The 23,370-nt window shown below is 36.5% G+C and overlaps 1 protein-coding gene and 1 long non-coding RNA gene across 3 annotated transcripts in view; one reads left to right on the forward strand and one right to left on the reverse strand.

Annotated features, from left to right (window-relative positions):
- The window catches only part of PREX2 (phosphatidylinositol-3,4,5-trisphosphate dependent Rac exchange factor 2), a 426,568-nt gene that overhangs the window by 299,811 nt on the left and 103,387 nt on the right, over nucleotides 1–23,370 (forward strand). Inside the window, exons 33-35 of one of the 2 annotated variants that reach the window (XM_072604786.1) lie at nucleotides 1,172–1,274; nucleotides 3,399–3,542; nucleotides 13,079–13,193. In XM_072604786.1, the coding sequence (XP_072460887.1) occupies nucleotides 1,172–1,274; nucleotides 3,399–3,542; nucleotides 13,079–13,193 (362 nt within the window). Of the gene's footprint in view, nucleotides 1–1,171; nucleotides 1,275–2,513; nucleotides 3,366–3,398; nucleotides 3,543–13,078; nucleotides 13,194–23,370 lie in introns of those variants that run through there. The other variant, XM_072604787.1, reaches the window with a different exon arrangement.
- Nucleotides 7,236–9,050, reverse strand: LOC140501321 (uncharacterized). Its single transcript, XR_011966135.1, has 3 exons — nucleotides 8,613–9,050; nucleotides 8,096–8,150; nucleotides 7,236–7,390 (listed from the first exon to the last, which is right to left on the reverse strand). It is a non-coding gene; the product is annotated as an uncharacterized lncRNA (long non-coding RNA).

A 23,370-nucleotide genomic window follows, 5' to 3' on the forward strand; every position in this document is an offset into this window, starting at 1 on the left:
TTGATTTGGAAAGGATCTTAAATATAGTCTGGACCAGCCATTTCATTTTACAGATGAAGAAAAGGATGTTCTGAGAGGTCAAGTGACTTACTCAGGATTTCACAATAAATAGCAGATTTGGGATTTAAATGCCCACTTTCTGACTCCAGATCCCATACTGTTTCTCCTACTTCTGAGCATGTGTGTGCATGTGCACACACATGTGTGTATAGGAAGGTGTGCATGTATGTGTACATACATAAAATATAAAACATAATGAGATAGGTAGGATGGATTAGATCGTGCCAAAGTCCCATTATAGTTCAGAAATGTTATTATTCCGTAGGTAGACAGTGTAAACTGAGGAAGACCCAAAGATTGTAAAGGAAATATTCTGGTTCTAACTGGTAAAGAATAGTCACTTATAGTGAACAATAAATGCTGCATAGTGTTCTATTCTAATTTGCCTGTCACATCAGGCATTGGGGCAGTGGAAATAAATTGACTACAGCATAAATTGCTTTATAAAACTACCATTGTAAAACTGAATTCCAATATTCATTAAGTTTTTTAAAAAGAAATTCCATTAAATATCTCAACAGATTTCATTAAAATTGCTGCTTGTTAAAAGCTAATGTGATAAGAATTTGTTGTTGTTCAGTTGTTTCAGTTGTGTCCTACTGCCATTTGGGGTTTTCTTGGCAAAGATACTGCAGTGTTTTGCCATTTCCTTCTCCAACTCATTTTACAGATGAGGAACTGAGATAAATAGGATTAAGTGACTTGCCCAGGGTCACACAGCTAGTTAGGTATCTGAGGTCGGATTTGGACTCAGGTCTTCTTGACTGCAGGCCTGGTATTCTATCCACTGCAACATCTAGGTGCCACTTTTATAAGATATTTATAAATAAAGTCCCTATGATTAGAAAAGTCTGACTGTAAATAATTTTTAAGAAATGATTGTAAAAATAAATTTGCCAGAAGAAAGAGTAAAACTTTGTATCAGTAGAGGCAAATTCATTTTCTTGTGACCTTTATTAATTTTATTGCCCTTCAGTCCATAGGTAATGGTATGCTTTTTTAAATTTTATTTTTGCAATAGCTACTGATAGTTATTTTTCTCATGGGACAGACAAAAAGGTAAAAAAAATTGCCTTTATTTTTGTGTTACCTTTTTTTTGTTTCCATTTAGACTGATGAACAAGCCATGCTGGAAGATACACTGGTTGCATTATTCGATTTGGAAAAGGTTTCCTTTTATTTTAGACCAGCAGAACAGGAACCCCTAGTTGCAAGTAAGTAATTACATTTTGGAAGATGTGTTATTTCTCATTCAGACAATAACATCATGTACTTTTGATACTGACACATTCCTTCAATGGTTTAAACAGATTTTATATGAATCTCTAAATTATGTAATGAAATCACTTAGAAAAATCATCAGGCTGAGACGCACACATATGTAGATTTACGTTATTAAATTCCTTTGGTAATCTTAAATCCTCCTTTTTATTCATTAATTTAACCTCTGATCCTCTCAGACCAAAAAAGGTTGTGTTTTACTAGAACATTTGGCAAATAAATAGCAAGATAATTTCACAGACCTTTACGTCTTCATATTGTACTTCTGTGAAAACTTTGTTAGACTACTGAAGTTCTTTATTTCTCATGTATTTTTCTTAAAATCATATTTTTAAGCAACATGATCAGGCCAATTTTTACATGAGAACGGTGGAGGACTTGAAAGGGTTCTTGCTAACCTTATGTTTATAGTGTCTGTGTAGGAATGGAATTAAAACTTTAATTCTAGATTTAGCCTCTTACTACGAGTTTGTACTTAGCCATCTTGTCTCATTGTGACATAATCATGAAGATTTGTAGTTGAAATGTTTTAAATGAGTAATAACTGTGCATCTTATGAGAAATATGTAGGTTAAAATGAAAGACCAGTGAATTAGGAGTCAAGAAGTCTAGGCTTGAATCCCTGCTCCATAGGTTTGCCATCTCCACAGGACCACTGCTACCTCATGCTACCAAGTAGGTTAGATTAGGTCATGTCAAAGTCCCGTTACAGCTCAGAAATGTTATTATTCTGTAGACAGAAAGTATAAACTGAGGAAGCCCCAAAGGTTGTAAAAATAAGTATTTTAGTTCTGATAGAGAACAGTCACTTACAGAATCTACTTAGTCTCTTTCTTCTTTTCTTATTTGCCTGTTAAATCAGGAGTTGGGAGGGGAAGGGGAAAAAACCAGGGTAGATATAATAATAATGATGATAGCTAGTACTGATATAGCGCTGTAATGTTCACAAACAGCTCATTTGATCCCCACAACCCTGACTGTAGATGTTATTATTATCCCATTTTACAGATGAAGGAGCTGAGGCAAACAAAAGTTAAATGACTTGCCCAGGGTCATGTAACTAATACTTGTTGACTCCAGGTTCAACACTGCTTCCACTATGCCACCTAGCTGGTAGTAGGATATGACAATTCTCACTCATTCCTAACTCCATTCATTTTGTTTTTCTTTAGGATTCTGATGCAGTGGATAGAGAACTGGGCTTGGAATCAGGCAGACACATTCCCAACCTGCCTCAGACATTTACTAGCTCTATCACCCTGAGCAAGCCACTTAACATGGGGATAATAATAATACCTAGCTCATAGGCTGATATGTAAAACACTTGCCTTACCCTATATTTAAGTCAAATACTAAGCATATCCATTAGAACTTTTTTTTTTTTTGCATGCAATGGGAATAGTTTTTCATGGGCTTTTTATTACAGAAAACAGGAAGTATTATAACTTCTCTGTGAATCATTTCTACCAAATATTTGCCATTTGAGTTTGTGATTTCCCTTTTGATAAGTCAATTCCAGGCTCACATTTTACATGACTTAGCGTGATGATTTTCAGTGACTATCAGGCAAAACCCTAAGAGAGTATGTGTTTAACATGGTGCTGTGGGAACTGTTCAAGTAAAACCCTAGCTACGTTTCATAATGGGAGCTGCATGCCCAGTTTCTTGAACGTTACTTGGAAAGTGAACCCCAAGGAATCATTCCAACTAAACTCTGAAAGAGACAGCTGTGCTGGGATATTTTGAATCTGAACCACTGTGAATCTAAACCTCTTATTTAGTTGAGCGAGACATCTGGTGTGTCAAAGTGTAAGGAAGCTTCCTATTAGAGAATTTTATATACAGTAGAACAGTAAATCTGTTGTCTCTGCTAATGAGAATCTGATTTAATCCTCCTTCACTGAACAATAACGCAAGTATACACCATCTGAGCCATATGTAATTAAGAACTTTAACATGTTGGTTTCTAGAAGTTTTTGGCATTTTTTTTAAAAATGAAAAAAAAAGATGGCCTTTGGAGCCTTATCAAAATAATGTAACATTAAATGTACTTTCAGATGTGCCTCTTACATATCAAGCAGAAGGAAGTCGGCAAGCTTTGAGAGTTTATTTCTACATTGATAATTATCACTTTGAACAGCTGCCTCAAAGATTGAAGAATGGAGGAGGATTTAAAGTTCATCCGGTTCTTTTTGCACAAGGTAAGTGTATCTTCTTCTTTCAAATGTGCCAATAATGTATATCTTGAAGTGTTTGTATCAGTGATATTTAATAATGCATTTATATTTTAGGCCTGTATTTTTATTTTATCTTATTATTGTTAATGGACATTTATATTCTAAGCCTTTTATAAAATATTGTTCCTTATTCTGAATCCATTTAGTGAGAAGCAAAGAATTTGGGGCAGCTTGGAGTCAGAAGACTTGGATTCAAATCTGACTTCAGACAATTACTGGTTCTGTGACCCTGGGCAAGTCACTTAATCCTATTTCCCTCAGTTTCCTCATCTGTAAAATGACCTGGAGAAGGAAATGACAAAACCACTCTAGTATCTTTGCCAAGAAAACCCCAAATATGGTCACAAAGAGTCAAACACAACTGAAAAACAACAAAAGAATTTGAAGGAAATCAAGGAGAAGTCATTATCAAAAGGCTGTGAAAGCCATGCAATGAGTGGCATTCCTTGTCCTTTAGTTAAAACTGGGCTTTATGTAGCACCTTAATTTTTGCCAAATATTGACATCCGTTATCTCATCTGAGCCTTACAAACATCCTTGTGAGGTCCTATAAATGCTACCTGTATTATTATGCCCATTGTAGAGCTAGGTGGCACAGCAAAGTGTTGGACCTGGAGGAAAAAAGACCAGAGTTCAAATCTTGATTCAGATATTCAATAACTTTGTGACACTGGACAGTCACTTAATCTGTGTCTGTTTTAGCTCTCCCCATGGTAGCACTTAACCTGCCTGAGTTGTTGTGAAGATCAAATGAGATATTTGTAAAGTGCTTTGCAAACCTCAAAACAGGACACACGTATTATTTGTTATCTAGTATTATTAAATTAAATAAAGAAGTTCAGGATTAGAGAGGTCCTGGTTCTTGCCCACACTCTTATAATTAACAGTGTCAGAGGCAGCTTTTGAATGAGAGTCTTCCTGACTTCAAGTCTGACATTTTCCCACAGTGTCACACTGAATCTAGTTCAGAGGTGAAAGAGATGAGGACCATCTTTTTCATTGTCCTCAAATGACCTCCTTTCCACAAGAGAACTGTTCAGAGGAAATGGTTTTAAAGTGGAGCAAGAGATTTTAAGATTGGTGTTGTTGTTCAGTCATATTCAATTCTTTGTGACCCCATTTGAGGTTTTTCTTGGCAAAGATACTGAAGCAGTTTGCCATTTTCTTCTCCAGTTCATTTGATAGATGAGGAAACTGAGGCAAACAGATTAAATGCCTTTCCCATAGTCACACAGTAAGTATCAGAGGCCTAACTTGAACTCAGATCTTCCTGACTCCAGGCAAAATGCTCAGTCCCAGGAGTGAGGAACCTGTGGCTTCAAGGCTACATGTGACCCTCCAGGGCCTCAAGTGTGGCCCTTTGACTGAATTCAAACTTACTTTGTTCTGTGAAGTTTGGATTCAGTCAAAGGGGCTCTTGGGGACCACATGTGGATTCTGGGCTGCAGGTTCCTCACCCAGGTCCTATTCATTTCACTGCCTGGCTAGAGCTGTGAGAGGTGGAATAAAGTCAGTAGAAGGTTGAAAAATTTTATGTTATCTAAAGCAGTGGGGTCAAATTCAAATAGAAAAGGACACTCTCCACGGATTGCATATTGACTTAGTATTTACATGTTTTATTATGTTTTTATTTAGTCAGTTATTTCCCTGTTACATTTTAATCTTGTTCAGGATGCACTCAGAAGTGTTGCGAGCCACATGTAGCCCATGGAATTCCTGTTTGACAACTCTGGTCTAGAGAATGTACATAACTTTGCTGTTCTTTGGTTGTTTCAGTTGTATCTGACTCTCGGTTTGACATTTAGAACTGAGCCAAACAGGGTTAAGTGACTTGCCAAGGATCACACAGTTAGGAAGTGTCCAGACCCAGCACTCTACTCATGGTGCCATGTACATATGTATAGGCAAACACACACACACACACATATATGGATACATAAACAGATATTTATATGGATACACACATACATACATACATGTGGCAGCTAGGTGGTACAGTGGATAGAGCACCAGTGCAGGAGTCAGGAGGACCTGAGTTCAAATCTCACCTCAGACACTTGATACTCACTAGCTGTGTGACCTTGGGCAAGTCACAACCCCCATTGCCTCATCCTGGGCCATCTCCAGTCATCCTGACGAATATGTGGCCATTGGATTCAGATGGCTGTGGAGGAGAAGTGAGGTTGGTGACCTGCACAGTCTTCCCTCACTCCAAACAAGTCAAGTGCAAGTCATGTCATCATTTCTCTGATGGCATGGTCTTCTTTGGCAAAGAAGGACGAACACACACATACATACATACACATGTGTATATATACTTCGAGGTTTCTTCTAACTTATGATTTCTCTAGGAAAATCCATATAGCAGTCACAGATTTGACTTAGTCTATTTCTCCCCCAGTATCTTTGTATTTACGAGTATCCAGAACATTTTAGATGATTCATGAATGCTACTTGAGTGATTAATTGCTATTTTAAAATGCTGTAGATTTGCAATGATACTTCCTATCCTCAATATTACATACTTAAAAAAATAATTGTGGATACTTGTAGAGGTTCTTTAGCAATAATTAGTTTTAGAAGAGATTGTCAAGAGAATAATAGTGAGGATGATCATGATAGTGACCATGGTAACTGATTTGTTTATAGCATTTCAGGTTTGCAAAGAATTTTGTAAGCTTTTTTCCTTATTGATCTTCCTAACAACCCTAAGGTGGATATAATAAAGAAACCATTTCTTCATTTTGCCGACAAGGAAGTTGAGACTGAGAGAGATTAAGTGACTTGTCCAGGGTTGTCTGATTCATAGGAAATAGAGGTAGAATTTGACTTGGATCTCTTCTCACCAGACTCAATCCCTTTCCCTTCTCCCTATACTTCAACACAGCAGAGGAAATGGGCAAAATCGTTTTTAAATAAGCATGTCATTTTAAGGAGAGTATTTGAGCTTAAAGTAGTATGAGTCATTGTAGAGGGTTATAAAAGTGATAATACAGGCACTAGGCTTGTGATTTCATTGGTAAAGGGAACTTCAAGATGAGGAATTTTCCACCAGTGTAAATTGACCCTTTGTGGAAAGTCCCAGAGAATTGCCCAGAGCTCTGAGAAGTCGTGACTTGACCAGTATCCCATAGGGAGGAGGTGACAGAAGCATCTTCCTGCCTCCAAGTTTGCCTTTCTATCTCCACAATACTATACTCCCTCTCTGAATGTGAGAGGTATCAGAAATGAGAAGGGCTTAGCACAGAAAGTTGATAATGAAACACTTTGCTATGTTTTCCTTTGAAAAGATTCTTGACATCATAGATGGCTCCGAGTCACTTTTCTTGTTGACTGTGTGACTTCTTTCATTGAAAGAAGAATAATCTTATTCCACAACCAATTTAAACAGGAAAACATTAAGATGTTTCCTTAATTTTATCATCTTGAATCAGTTAGCTTATAGATAGAAACATATATGACAACAGATATTTGCTTAATTAGGATTCTATAAAACAACTGTGATCACTCTAAAATTTTAAGTAAATGGATTCAGAAGAAATGGAAATGAAGTCCTAATAGCTCACTTTGACATGATACTTTAGTTTTATCGGAACATTTCAGCAGCTAAGTCCTATAGAGGTTGAAAAACAAATGTGAAACAGTTGGTCTTCTTAATTATCTGGCAATAACAAAGGTTGTTTATTTAAATAAGGGTACAGATTGTTCTTCAGCGTTCACAAAATGCACAGGAATCATTAGCTTTCCTTAGTATTCATTAGCTGGATCTAGACGCAGGAAATTCAGACAGTAGCCTGAGTGGAGATTAGCATCTGGTAATTGAAAATGGTAGGAAATGGAGAAAGATTTCCAATCAGAGACTGTTCCTAGGGTACAAGTTTATATTAAGGGTTTTTAGTTTTAAATGTTAGTCTTACTTTCCTTCCCTGGATCACCAAAAAGAAATAGATTGGAATGAGGACAAGAAAAAAAAGCTTCTATAATTCATTTTCAACATTGTTCCCTGAGATATTCTGAAATACCAGGTATTTTTATTAAAGCGAAGAATATATAAAGTGATATTTTCCTGTTTTTCTTTCCCTGCTTCAATTCAGCAAGCATTTATTTAATACCTACTATGTGTCAGACACTGTGCTACTAATCCTTGGTAAGAATTATAAAACTGTGATGAATCATAGGCAGCAGCACAAGAGGTTCTTCCCAATTGGATACTCTCAGTTAAAGATCCAAAATTTAGTTAGTATGTAACATATAGTTACCAGAAAACAAGAAATGTCAAGAATTGAGATGGCAAGACCAAAGGTTAAGTAATATGCAGTTACTAAGGGTCAGAGAAGGTAATTGATCCAGAATTCAGGTTGGCAATAAACGGGAGGAAGGTAGGGCAGAAATCCAATAAAGCCCATTTAAGCTCTGAAGCATTCTCATCTTAATTCCCATTTCTATCCCACCCTCCCTTCTCACCCTCAGGGGTAATTCTGTAATGACACAGAGCCCCTACTAGTGTGTTTACTTACAGTTACTTCCTTGCTTGCACATCCAGACATCCATCACCTTTCTGATGTCATTAGTCTTGGAGAAAAAAAGGACAAAGACAAAAACAATTGAAATTCATTTAGACAGCCAGCCTTGAACAGCTTTTAGAAAGTGGGATTTACTAAGGTAGAACATTAAAACTAGTTGGTACAAAACTTTCGCCCTATCCAAAGGGGTTAAAAAAAAATGACACACTGTCCCTCAAACACATAGAATTCCAGAAAAAAATAGCTGAAGCACAGAAAGTGCATAGAACAAAAGGGTACCTCCTCACAGCTCCTAGCAGCTGCAAGTTCCTTTCTCACATTCAAGGGCTTTTGAGAGTTCCATTAAGCATAGTGAGTTTGCATCCATCTATCCATCTCTCCTTGGCACCTGATACAGACACTGCTGATCTCTGGTTCCCAGTAAGATACAATATCTTCCAGACCCCTCAAAGCAATTTCTAGAAATCCTGCCATTCCAACTAAAGAAATCCCATAACCAATTTAAACAGACCTCTTGTTTAGCATTTCATTTAATCAGATGTCTTTCAGAGACTTCCCATTTAAACTAAGGTCTTTTGATTAATTGAATGAGATGTGTTCCCTTCTGGTTAAGATATCAGGCTAAAATGGGGAAGGACTCTTTTCACAACTCTCTCCTTTCTACGCAGGGACAGGAAAATAAAGTCAAGATTGCCAGCAGCAGACAGATTTTTAGCAGGTGAACCAAGATTCTTGTCTAGGCAGGAACTAAATCAATGACACTAGATAATCATCAGGTGAGGGAAGTTAAATTATTATTGAATATCTTTTTTTAAAGGCAGAGCAAGACAGTTGACATTACATTCTAAGAGTCTTGACTTCATTATTTTTTTTTTAATACTGTAGAACTGCAGTCTTAACTGCCTTTGCTAGGTGGCAAAAGTGAAATATATCTCATCTTGCAAAATTGTGTAATAGATTCTGGACCAGTCTTTGAACCAATTCAGATTAATTAGGAAGAGGGGGATTTGTCTGCTATGGTTGCAAAATAAAGCAACTAATTAAACCTCTACTGGTCTGGTGCTCATGACTCCACAGTGACAGAAGAGGCTGCAGTCAACTAGGGGTACACTAAGAAGTAACTAGTATGTCTGGTTTTCCAATATATAAGTTGTTAGTGTTATAGATTGTAACTGGAAGTTGGAGGTTATTTTTTTAAAATTTTGAGTCATAGATGAACTCAACTTTGGTTTTGACTCAGTAGTTTAATTTGTTATTGATTCATTTGAAATGCCATAGATTCTCTAATACTGAGAGTTAATGATATGATTCTATCCCTTGTCCCTTCAGGCTTCCCTATCTTTCCATTTCCCTCTTGGGATGTTCTTCCTCATAAGGCATTGCCTTAAGTCCTGAAGTCTTTTTCTACCTTCTGTTTATATTTTGTTTAATCCTTCCATCTACCGAATTGCAGGTCATATGCAAGAGCAGCGATGATACCTTCTTTCTTTCCATTTGTGTAGGGAGGTCTCTTTGTGCAAATGCCCTTCACCAGTGCCAGTTGGCAACTTGTAATCTTAAAGAGTTGCCTGAAACCCTGAAAGATTAATATTACTTGATCATTTGGTCAGAGACAGAATTTGGACCTAGATCTTCCTAACTTTTTGTACAATGCTTTGCTGTCCTTGCATGTACTGGGAAGAGATCTCTGGCCTGGGAAGTAGAGATCAGGCCCCACTTAGGTCCCTTTTCTTTTGCTGTGGCTTCATGTAAATCATTGAACTGTGTTGTGTTTTAGAATCCTTTTCTGCAAAAGGATTAGGTTAAATTAGGGATGGGGAATCTGCACAAGTTTTTCATAAATTTTACAGAATAGATCCTTTCATTAAGTAGATTTGTTCTGTGAAGTTTGGATTCAGTCAAAAGGCCACACTTGAGGATCTAGAAGGCCACACATGATCTTTAGGCTGCAGGTTCATAACCCCTGTGTTAAATCTTTGAGGTCACTTCCATCTCAAAAACAAAAATGAAGGCAAAAACACCTTGGTATCCCAAAACCCATATGTGGTGACCCTTTCTCATTAAGCCCATCTCTGAAAATAAAGTTTTTCCATATTTCCATGAAAAGATTAAAAATAGTGACCAGAACTTTCATTTTGGATCAAAGGATTTAAGTCAAGAACAGACTTCAGAAATCATCTGGTTCAACCTCCCACTTTTTACATGTTAGAAATCTGAGAATCCGATAGAAAAGTTATCTAGCTTGTTCACAGGTGGCAAGCAGAAGATCCAGGATTCAGTTCCATGCCTCCAGAGTCAGGTTTTACTCAATAAGGGTTTGTTGAATGACTGCATAAACCAAGAAATAGGGTGTAGCATAGAGGTATTACCCTGATTCTGATGGTGCCATGGTGTCTTTCCTAATTTCTCCACAGCGTTGCATGCTCATCTTGGTACTAAGATTTTGCAACCTTCACAGCTTCCAAGTGTTTCCTGAAAACGGCCTTTATATGTAGCATCATCATTAATGAGATATCTTCCTGTCTCTACCCTATGTGACAATTGCTGTTTAAAAACTTAATATCGTATCTTTATCAGCATCTGACAACTTGAGATAGCTGCCATCTTGGCAGTGAATAGATCCTGTTATGGTAGAAAAGAGGATACAAGGCCTCCTATATGAGGCAAGATTTTGAGGTTTTGAGGTCCTCTTGTCTATGCTACATTGACTTCTTACCTATTTTGACCCCTTAGTCTGTCCTAGTATATGACTTTTTAAGTACTTATTGGTTTCTGATTGCTGGTGTGGTTTTGCTCCAGCTGGATTTCTGGTTTTCTCTGCTGTATGCAGTTCATGTCCTTGACTTGCTACTACTTGTCATTCCAAGCCAGTGTCCTGGTTCTCTGGGTCTTACCTTACAACTTTGTCTCCTTAATCAATCACTACGCACAGTATGTCAGGATGGTTTTTCTTCAACTGTCCAGGGACTAGGTGAGCAGTATACTAATACATGGTTTTTCATCATTTAAAAACTATCTGTTGAAAAAATACTACCAAAGTTACCATCTTCCTAGGAAGAAAGGAATTGTCAGTCCATTAGCGTTTATTAAATGCCTACTATGTGCCAAGTACTATGCTAAGTCCTGAGGATGCAAAGGCAAAAGGTAGTCCCTGTCCTCAACGAGTTCACAATCTAATGGGTGAGAAAACAAGCAAAAAAGAGTGTGTATGGGCAAGCTATTACATGATAAATAGAAAATAACAACCAGAAAGCAGGAGAATTAAAAGGGATTGGGACAGGCTTATTGCAGAGCATGGCATTTTAGTTATGACTTGAAGGCTGTTGCAATAGACTAGGTATGAAGAGGCTAGAGCCTGTACCAGGATGACAGCAGTATCAATGGAGAAAAGGAGCATTCTAGAGATTTTGTAAAGGTAAAATTGATAAGAAGAAAGGAAGGAAAGAAAAAAAGAAGAAACACGTTAAGCTCTTACTAGGAGCAAAACACTGTGCTAAACTTTGGAGGATACAAATAGAAAGGCAAAGCAAAGAATTCATTCTAAAAGACAATTTTAGCATATAGGACGCTTCAGTTACTAGTCAGAAAAGACCAGTGGTTTTTAGGGTACAGTGATAAAGCATAAGAGCTACCATAGGTTTAAGAATTGATTAAAGCAGTTAGGAACTTAAAAGATCTGTTACATTTCATACAATACATTTATATTTGCAATATATTAAAGGTCATTTATGTTACATAAAATATACTTAAAGAGGATTATGTGAAGATGTATATGTTTAATAAGGTATTGCTAGGTAGCACAGTGGCTAGTGCTCAGGGCCTGGAATCAAGAAGACTCATCTTCCTGAATTCAGTTCTGGCCTCAGACACTTACTGACTGTGTGACCCTGGACAAGTCCCTTAACCCTTTTTGCCTCAGTTTCCTCATTTGTCAAATGAACTGGAAAAGAAAATAGCAAAGCACTCCAGTATCTTTGCCAAGAAAACCCCATAAGGTGCCACAAAGAGTAAAATGTGACTGAAAACTACTGAGCAATATGTTTGGTAAAGATTATATATTATACAGAATATTCCAAAGGTCTTAATGAAGTTTTAAGATATTAAAACTTTATATTTAAGCTATTAAAGCTTAAAATTTCACTAAGACCTTTGGAACACCCTGTATAAATACACACACATTCACATATCCATGTATATATGTATATTTTTAACATACATACAGTTGCTAAAGGTATATCTATAATTTTAGGGAATGCAGAGATATTTTTAGCAACTACCTCAATTATCTATTTGAGTTTGATGATTTGGATTTACTTCTTATCTAAACTTGTTTATAAGATCATAGATTTAAAGGTGGAGTGGATACTGGAGGCAATCTGTTCCATTTTTCAAGTGAGGATACTCAAATTTGGACAGGTTAAGTGACTTGTCCTCAGTTGTAAAGTAACCCTGAGGCAAACCCACTCTGAGGGAATATGATCGAATTGATGTTTCATCAAAGGAGACTGAGAAAGAGCCATCAGGCAGATAGAAATTAAACCAAGGGAAGTTGGTGTCACAAAAAACCTGAAAGTAGAATGTATGTAGGAGGAAGAGATCACTAGTAGATCAGCTACCTGGGCTATGTTTTATGTTTGGTTCTTATGTTTAGTATTTTAGAATATCACACTTTAAAAAGAAAGTTTTAAATATGGGAGAGACCTAGAATTCTCAATTTTTGTGTGTTCATGAAATAGTAAATGGGATAATCATTATTTAAAAGCTAATATTAAATTTTATTTTAGGATTCATGAACTGTTTATTTGCATAATTTGGACTCCCTGCAGATATTTTCTCTCATGCTTTTAATTTATTCTCTGCTGTATAGAGTTGGAGAAGATTTTTTGAGAAAGATTGCATTATTAAAAAATGAGTAGCAATATATTTTCTAAAAAAAAAAAAACAATCCAAAAAACCCACATTTCTTTCTTCACACAGCCCTGGAGAGCATGGAAGGATATTATTACAGAGACAGTGTTTCAGTAGAAGAATTTCAAGCGCAGATTAATGCTGCTTCATTGGAAAAAGTTAAACAGTATAACCAGAAGCTTAGGTGAGTACTAGTTCATTTATTATACATTATCATTTCTGATCAACAAAAAGATACATAGCATTTAGAGCTAAGATGTCATCTGTCTTATGTCTTGCTGGTAAACAAATCATTCATTTGAGGAAGTTTTGTGAAGTCAAAGAACCAGTAGAACAAAAACCTGTATTTTGTCTTTTAAAAATTACATACTAATTTTCACTTAAAAGATCACTAACTTTATAAAATAGACAACTTACTGGTATACATAGAGCTAAATTATATTTATATTTCAGGACATAATATATAAATGTGACATAAACAGCTTGAAATAGGTACTATATTTCTGAATTTATTTTGAATTAAATACTGTTGTGTATAGCTTAAGATTTCTAAAATATGATGTGAACACATACATTCGGAAGCAGATTTCATAAACAAATGTGAAAGGCTGTTCATCTTCTACAGTAGACCTTTTCCCACTCTGAGGCAAAGGAAATTTTCTCCGGAGGTTATACTGAACAATCAACAACAGCTGAGCAGACTCAGTTCATCCTCAAGAGATTATACTCTGTAGCAGACTGTCAGACTCCCAGCCCATAGGCCTTTTTGGTTTACAAAAAGCCCAAGTACTGGGACCAGATTACAATGTAATTGAGAAATCAGTCAATCAAATAAAGAGATAAGGAAGCAAACAAATAAATAATATACAGTACAACGCAGATCATGTTAACTTGTAGCTTTCTAAATCAGTATGTAGCCTGCAGGGATCTGCTTCTTATTGAATTTGACACCAGTACTCTATATTCTGGGACATCCGGAAAGTGCACCAGCTTGGCTTAGGAGGATAGAACTGAGACACTTCTTTCTTGATTGCTTTCCCCAGATGCCTGGCACGTCAGGAGAATGTCACTGACATGCCTAATAATTAATAATAATGATGATAGCTAGGATTTACATAGCACTTTAAGGTATGCAAAATGCTTTACAAATACTTTTTTTCCCATTTGATCCTCACAGCCAAACTTGGGAGGGATGGGCTGTTATTATCCTCATTTTCCAGATAAGAAAACTGAGGCAAACAGAGATTTAAGTGACTTGCCAAGGGTCACCCGGATAGTGTCTGAAGCAAGAATTGTACTCAAGTCTTCCAGGACTCTATCCTGTTGTCTTCCCTATAAGAATATAATTTCTTGGAGGTCAGCAACTGTTTTTAAAAATTGTATTTATTTAATTCTAAACTTAAGAAATAAACCAAGTATTTCCAAAACATGGGGGGTGGGGTGGGTGGGGAGGGAGATAGGCAAGAAAGAGAAAGTTACATGATAACTTTATTATATATTTAAAAGGAATAGTAGCAACTGTTTTTGTCCTTTATTCTGTCTTCCTCCCTCTACTTAGCACAATGCTGGATAAATGGTTTTTTGACTATAGATTGTCTCAGTTCAGCTGCATTGTTTGCACTATTGGACAAACATGGTGACTCAACTACTTGAATTCTTAATCTATTAAATGAGATAAGAGAGAAATCATTTTGAACCAAGAACAGCACATTTATTTGTTTGTTTTTATCATCAGTTAGTTCATTTAGGAGTCAGATAATGTAGCGGAAGACTTGGAGTCCAGAAGATTTTCATTCAAATCCTGTTTTTTTCCATTAATTACCTATGTGATCTCAGTGATATTACTCTTTTAATTATATAACCTCCTCCTCTGAAAAATGGACACAGCCACGTTTGTGCTCTGGGTTGCAAGACTTTCATAAGGGTATCAATTTATAAAGTTATTGTTAAATTGAAATGATTGCCTTCTCTGTATGTGAGAGGAAGCATGGCCTCCTAGATATACAGCTAGCTTTGGAATCAGAAGGACCTGTAAGTTCAAGGCCTGCCTCTGACAACACAACCTCTGGTATGAAAGGCAAGGCATTGAACCTCTCTGCTCCCCAGACACCACTCTAGCATTAGTAGTTCTAGAACAGTTTCCAGTTTGCGTCTGCGGACTCAAGGGCGCTCCTCGCGTAGCTGGCTAGATTTTTTGGAAGTAGTACATGGAAGTAAACAGTCAACAGCAGCATTACTAGCGTTGTGATTGGCATCATCATTTTATATATGTCCTTATTACTATTTTTTCAAATAATCTTGATGGATGTTTTTTAAAAATAGGAAATGAATTTTAAAAACATGGTAATACTTAGTACTTCCTCCAGGATAGTAATGTAAAATAGGGAGATTAAGTCTTTATTATTCCATATGAAAGTCTAGTTTTAGATGCCTGTGGCCTCCTCCTACCTCATTCCTGCTGTGATTTTCTCCATTATCGCACAGGAGGAGAGGATTCCTTCAGGCCACTAATTATCTAGTCACAATTGCCTTTCTTGACCTGGTTTAATCTTTTTCTCCTCTTTGGAACCTAGTGGGGGAAAAGTAGCCTCACCACTCACAGCCTGTCACTGGCCCACGCAGGAACACGCCTGCCTGCCTAATTAGTGGCCAAATCTTATCTTTTTTGTTGTTGTTGTTCACAATGTTTCATGCACTGGTCCCTTTCTCTCCCCTCACATAGTCACCCTCGGGCCCTCACTGCATAGCACGCAAACTGTTGCAGGAAACTCTTATTTGATCTCTTTGCATCAAAACTTCATTATTTTAATCCATCCGTGTATATTTGACCTGATTCAACTATGTTTCCTGTCTTCCTTTCTTTAGTGACATTTTGTTTTCCTTGAACAACATGTCAGGAAATTAGATGTTAATATGCAAATGTGGCCATTGTCATATTTTCTGTTTTCTTCTGTTTGTTATAATCCTTACTGGGGCAGCTAGGTGGTGCAGTGGATAGAGCACCAGTGCAGGAGTCAGGAGGACCTGAGTTCAAATCTCACCTCAGACACTTGACACTCACTAGCTGTGTGACCTTGGACAAGTCACTTAACTCCGGTCGCCTCATCCTGAGTCATTTCCAGTCATCCTGATAAATATCTGGTCACTGGATTCAGATGACTCAGGAGAGGTGAGGCTAGTGACCTGCACAGCCCTCCCTCATTCAAAACAAAGTCAAGTTCAAGTCATGTCATTATTTCTCTGATGGCATGGTCTTCTTTGGCAACGAAGGGTGAATACACATCACTAGTCCTTATGAGTTCAGCTTTAAATACTCTGGGAATGATCTGGCTTACTGAGTCTCACAACAAACTTTTGACAACCAATTTCTCCTCCTTTCCTAGTTTTTTGAATTGCTATTGCTCATAATCTTCTACTACCTTCTTCTGTAGCATTATTAAAATGAGTTCACATTATAAATCTGTTGTACCCTTAACTTCTGTGTCTCTCCAATTATCAAGGAGATCAACTGTTTGCTGGTTGAAGTGGTTTCTAGGCCCTTTTAGCCTTTGTGTTTTGGTAATTGCTTTACATTGATCAAAAGTCTTTTGAATTGGGTACTAGTCTGTATCAATGTCCTCTCCCATTTTGTTGTCAGTGACCTGTTAGAATAGGTCACATTTGTTCTGTCCTAATTGTATGTCGTGCCTTCTCATGTTTATCTTTTCTTCTAATTTAATCTTGATTTTGATAATTTCTGCAATACTTAAGTAAATTAAATCACTATACACAGACAGCCAATTCTTAAATGACTCTGACATCAGTAAACTTTGCTAAGATAAGGTCAGTTCTATTTTTTTAATATTGTTGTTTCTTAGTTACCATGTTTAGCATCTTCCAATTGTGTTCTTTAAGAAAGTATTTGTGATACATCTGACATCTGTGTTTTCTACAAAGTTGTTTGTCCTCTTTTGATTCTTGATCCTGAGTTATTTTCTGATATATTTCTGGCATCTTTTATGCTTGCTCTTATATTTAAGGCACCAGGTATTAAAATATGTGTTGCTTTAATTTGGAAGGTCGTTTTGAGTACCAGAGTATTTCTCTAAATCCTTATCCTCTGCAACTGATCAGCCATATAAGCTGAAGTTCTTTTCATGGTACTTTCCCACTTTGTGCACAAGACTACTGCAAAGGGAGATGACCAGACATCCCATGAAATGCTGTGTGCTTGGGATCTGGGTCACATCATGAAGCCAACTTGCCAATTACTTTTTCTCCCATTCAAGAAAAATCTGTGAACCATCCTTCCTTTTAGCCTTAATCTTAATCTTCTGGATTTAGAGAAAGAATGTCAACATTGACACAATTCAGTTCCACCAATAGGATGTCCACTCTGAAATCATTGGATAAGGATCTCACATTTAAGGTACAAACAGTTAAATTCATTTTTATGGTTTATTTAAAAACTGTTATTCTTAGCACGCTCTCCCCCTTTTAATGTCATTCTGTTATTTTCACCATAGAAGCAGAAAGGGTCTACATAGCAGAAAGTGCTATTTTATATTTCTTTTTGTTGCTTGTTTGCTTCATGGGTTGCCATGGTAAATAAGCCTCTCTGTACTTAGCTAGACTAATTCTTAGACAGTAGATTCAGTCTGGCTCAGAGGCCACATTCCATAAACTTTTCTGACATGGTTGCTGCCCTTCAAGCTTGTCATATACTTCAAGACCCCATGATTACCTCTACACTCTTTGAGGGGCATCAATATATGATTTTGTGAAGAGTAAAAGTACAGTTATGTCCTTATAATGTTCCTTTGGCTTTGTGATCACCAGCTGTTAATTCCACTTTCAGAGCTACATGTGGCATCTTGAGTTTTAGGTCCCTGTGTGATCTCTTTCTGCTTTTACCCTTGTAAATATCTTTCCTGGGTTGCAGGCATATATGTTCATTTTAATTGTATATCCACAGATCACTCCGAGTCGGCACAGTAAAAAGTCTTGTTGTTCAATATTTCCTTCATTTTGTAACATAACTTTTGAAATGGAACTATTACTTCTCTTGTAAAGCATAGGATTCTGCTTATTTTTTGTTATCTTGGAAGCAATCCTTTTCTCACCAGAAGCAAGTCCTGTTTTTCAGGTCTTAGACTGAATGTTCTTTTCTCATGGAAAAGCAAAACAAAACAACTCCCTCCTCTCCAATACATACTAAACTCAAACTGTTTAGGAGGCCATTTCCCACCTTGAAGACCATGTATTTGGAGACTCTGGAACTTTAAGGATACACCAGTGTGTCAAGAAACACATTTACTTAGGAGGTTTCTAGGCTTGCAGGAAACGTAATTTTCTCTTGTAATGTTGCTCAGTCATTTTCAGTTGTGCCCAACTCTTCGTGACCTCATTTGGAGTGTTTTTGGCAAAGATACTGGAATGGTCTGCCATTTCCTTCTCTGGTTCATTTTACAGATGAGGAAACTGAGGGAAACAGAGTTAAGTGACTTGACTGGGGTCACATAGCTAGTAAGTGTGTGAGGCCAGATTTGAACTCAGGAAGATGAGTCTTCCTGACTCAAAGTCTGGTGCTCTATCCACTGTGCCTTTTAGCTGTCCCATCTCTTGTAATAGGTGGAGACGTTAGCCCTGACCGCTAACTTACCAGATAATCCTCCAGGGTTCTTTTGACAGTTGAGGACAGGACCTCCATGTGTTCTGTTACAATACAGACTCTTTGTGGACCTTCTTTTACCTCAGGTCTTTCACCACTTGGACCAAGGTGGTTATCACTTCTCGTTTAAACCAATCATTATCTTCAAGACAAAGACATCTTTCCACAGCATTTTTACCTATGGAGAGATTGAGGGTACAAAGTATATTCTTTGATTTGTATCATTTTACTCACTATCAAGATGACCAGGACCATTTTGTTGCTGATATTGAAGTAAAATTATGGTAAGGTCTGAAATATGCCCTTTCATAGAACTATGATTTCTATTCTTAGATTTTTTTTTCCTGCACTCACTCTATGTACTTTAGTTATCACTACAAATGAGAAAGAAGTGCCATTAGAGGTTAGCCAGATTGATTGGCTATACACTCTACAGGCAGCTGGTGGAATATAGGAGAATTGCTGCTTTTGAATGCTCTCCAAGTCCTTCAGTGCAAGGCCTTGTGGGGGCTCAGAATTATGTGAAAAATCCCTTTCTTATTATTCACGTGGTACACTGTATGATCTTCTTGCTGCGGAGCTAGTACTTTTGACTTTGTTGTCAAAGCCCAATGCTACCACATTTTTATTTGCCCTTCCTAATCCTGAGTGGAAAAGAAGACTATGTATCCTAGGAAATTTCATTTTTATGAAAGTGATAGGATTATTTCCAGTACCTAGTACACTGCAGAACTGTGATAAATAGGAAAGAACATGAGACTAGAATGCAATATGAAGGACTCAGAGCTGACTGAGGATGACCACCAATTATATCAAAAAGTGATAGCCTCAACTTCCCAGGAGGCATTCTAGAGTAAGGGAAGGGATTATGTTTCTTCCACAGTGCTATTGAGATAGTTGAGTAAGGTGAGGGAGTTTGGGGGTTGGGGATTGGGAGATAGGACCTAGAACAATGTTTGCCACCACGGTAAAAGGATGCTCTGAGGTGGAAGCTTGATTGATTGTGATGCACTCATCCTAATAACTAAAGAACACATAAAAAGGAGGAACATTTCTTAGTCTGAGGCATCAGATTATGATACTAAAAACAGGGATATACATCACCCTGTTTATTGCTGCTGATGACATCAAAGTTTAAAAGAAGATATGTTGACTAATTCATCACTTAATAGTGATTTTTAAAACCTTTTATCTTGAGATTGACTTCCAAAGACACTAAAACAGATTATATGATTCTGCTTTTGTGTATACCATCCAAAAGGCTGGATGATTGAAAGCAAATTCATCACTACCCCTGGAGAAAGGATGCAAAGCACATGACCTCTTCAGGGTTATATTTGCAAAGGACAAAATTCTTTTACTTTTTTTAGTTTTGTTTTGAATTAACATATGGGTACCAAATAGACTACATATCTACCATGGGAAAGACAAGCTAGGTAAATTCAAAGAGGTCTATAGCTTAAAAGTTAGTCACCAAGTGCATTGCTTTGGCCACTGCAACTCTTGAAAATTATCTAATAAGGCTATGTTGAATTTATTTGCTGTGTGACCTTGGGCAAGTCATTTATCCCTGTTTGCCTCAGATTCCTCATCTAAAATGGGGATAATAATAGCACCTACCTCCCGGGACTGTTGTGAGGAATAAATGAGATTAAAATTGTAAAGCATTTAGCATAGTGCCTAGCACATAAGTTCTATGTAAATATTGATTTATTATTATTATTATAGCTGAGATGAATATAGATTTATACCAGTGAAACGTATACACAGACTCATAGGAAACAACAGCCATCTTTGAAAAATTACAGTTATTTTTTTAAAGAGCCAAGAACCTTTTGCTTTAGAAAATGAGTAAATACATGAACATGATACATAAATATAAATTGTTTATTGGCCTTAGAGGCCATCGAGTGCATCTCTTTTATTTTACAGATGAGGAAACTGAGGTAAAGAGAGCCATTGAGTAACTTACCTGGTGTCATACAACTTATGTCTGAGGACTAGGATATTACCTGTTTTAAGTACATCCTACCTGTAAGTTCATAAGAAAGTGTAGCCCATTAGCAGAACAACAACAAAACAATGCAGGTGATCTGTGAGCTAAGATCAATAGAATCCTCTTCCTATATGAAGGATAGACGCCATGTTGTTGTTACTACTTGTTAATGATGAAGAGTCTTCAATTTTGTGTTAAAAATCAGACAAGATCATAAAGTTGACAACAGGACAAGACACAGAATTCATTAAACAAGACAAGACAATTTTTCTTCAACCCTGGCAACTGATGTAGTCTCTTTAACTCATGAAATTGTCATCTCTACGTCTAATTTTTTCCATATCTCTAATTTTCCACACTGTATTTTAAGGTAGAAAATTGAAACTCTGGACTATTCAGTTAATTGAGAGCTGTGAAAACTTGTAATCTGTTGAGAATAGATGTAAAAGTCCGAGAAGAGTTCAAGATTTCCTTAACTTACATTTAAATATTTGTGATAGGTAATATAATTTAAAGGTAACGTTAATATTGGGCCTAAGGATGTAGCTGTTTAAAATGTCTCATAAAGAAAATAGTCAAGTGAAAGGTTGTATGTTTTTATAGCTTCTACTCTTAGGAATAATTGGGCTATGAGATTTCTGTTTTTAAGTACCCCCAAATTTGTCAGTTTCTATACCCTTTCTCCCCCTTTTTATATTTCTCTGTTCTTTCAGCTGAATTACATTTACTTTTATAGCTTAAGATGCTTCAGCATTTCTGTTTTCCTGACATTTGCAAAGGGAAAATAAAGCAACATTCCATCCCTATTTACTTGCAAGTTGGGGCTTAGAGTTGCCAATATTATAAATTTAGCCTGATCTAATAGGTTGCTGATGAGATGTTAGACAACTAGGAGAAAGTCATTATGTCTGCAAAGATTTTAAATTACTTTATTATGTTTAATAGCTTAGTGGATTTTTTTAATTTTTTGAAAAAAATATGAAAGGCCCAGTACTTAGAAAACAGGACTGATAATTTTGTGGCAGATTCTTCGACATAGTCCAATTACATTGAAGAACTTAGCTAGCTGTATTTGTTTATCTCTAGATATCTCTAAACTTTAAACAGGATATTCAAGTTATGTAATAGGCGTTTACTATTTAAGAAATGAATTTCATGGCAGAGGACCTCATTTGAAATCCTGTATCTGTTACTACTTTTGTGACTTTGAGCAGATGCTTTAACTTTCTGCACCTCAGTTTCACCGTCTCTAAAAATGGTAAAGATCCTTCCAGCTCAAATTCTATAGGCCTAAAATCCACCCTTTTATTTGTAATGGAAACCTCACCTCAAGTGTTTCAGAAACTTAAACTGAATACTGTTGCCGAAAAGATTAGAATCATTTTAACTTACTATTCTTTACTTTTTTCCCCCACGTGATTTGTGGTCAGTTGTTCGTATCTTTGTTGACATACAGAAGTGGTACAAGGTGATATCACTTTAATAACGTATTTATGAAATAATTGGATAGCTAATTTTGGCTTCTATCATCCAATAAATTCTGGTAGAAGCTAGAGTTTATTGGTTTTCCTTTTGTCATGTGTATATATGCATATAATACTTCAACTTTTTTAACGTCTCTGTAATTTTTCAGTGGTTTCCACGTCCACTCAATACTCTCCCCTATAACAGTGAAGTAGAACCAAGTAAAATAAATCAACACATTGTCCTTGTCTTGACAAATATGTCTCATGCTGCATTTAAAGTATACCTCCTTTCTACTAAGGAGAGATAGTGGTGCTTTATCATTAGTGTATTGAAAGCAAAATTGGCCACCACATCATTCAAAGTTATGTTGTCTTTCAGTGTCTTCCTTTATAATTGTATAATTTGTTCTCCTGATTTTTCTTTCTTTGCTTTGAGTCAATTCAGAAAAATATTCCCAGGTTTCTCCAATTTTCATGCCCGTTTCTTATGGCTCTGTACCATTCTGTTATATTCATATACACAAAGTGATCTAGCCATTTCCTAAACAATGGATAACCAATTTGCTTCCAGTTTTTTAACACAAAACCTTGAGATATATGTTTTGTAGCATGATGTTGGTGTTTCAAAAGGTATGTGACTATTTAGTGCCTTTTCTAATATTATTCCAAATAATTTTTCAAAAGAGTTGGATGGAATCACAATTCTTCCACAAATACATTAATATGCCTTTCTTTCCACTTCCCTTCCAGCATTTATCACTTTCAACCTGTGGTCTTTGCCAAATCTATTGAGTGTGAGATGAAAATTCAGAGTTCTTTCAGTTTTCATTTCTTCTATTATTTGAAACATTCTTTGTACTGTTCATATCCTTTGCCCTGTTGAACAGTACTTATTGTTTTTGTGGATTTCTATTAGTTTACTATATATTTAGGATACCAGAGATATTGGCTACAAATGATGGTGTTATGTTTGTATTGAATTTATACGGGTACTTCTGTAGCTTTTTTACATCTTGAAAAATCCAGGCTGTTTAAAATATACAGATGCTGGCCCTGTTGGAAGCCATCCTCTCAAGGAAATTCATCAGTGTCTTCGAGGCTCATAGCGCTCACGCTGGAATATCAGATGAAGTAAAAAATGATAGTGGAATTAAAATGAAACAATCCAACAAATATGCCTGTGGGGATGAAGATGAGGAGAAATCTTTGAGATCCATTGAATAAAAAGATCATTGTTCCTAAAATGTTT

The sequence above is a fragment of the Notamacropus eugenii genome, chromosome 4, assembly GCF_028372415.1.
Source record: "Notamacropus eugenii isolate mMacEug1 chromosome 4, mMacEug1.pri_v2, whole genome shotgun sequence".
Taxonomy (NCBI): Eukaryota; Metazoa; Chordata; class Mammalia; order Diprotodontia; family Macropodidae; genus Notamacropus; species Notamacropus eugenii.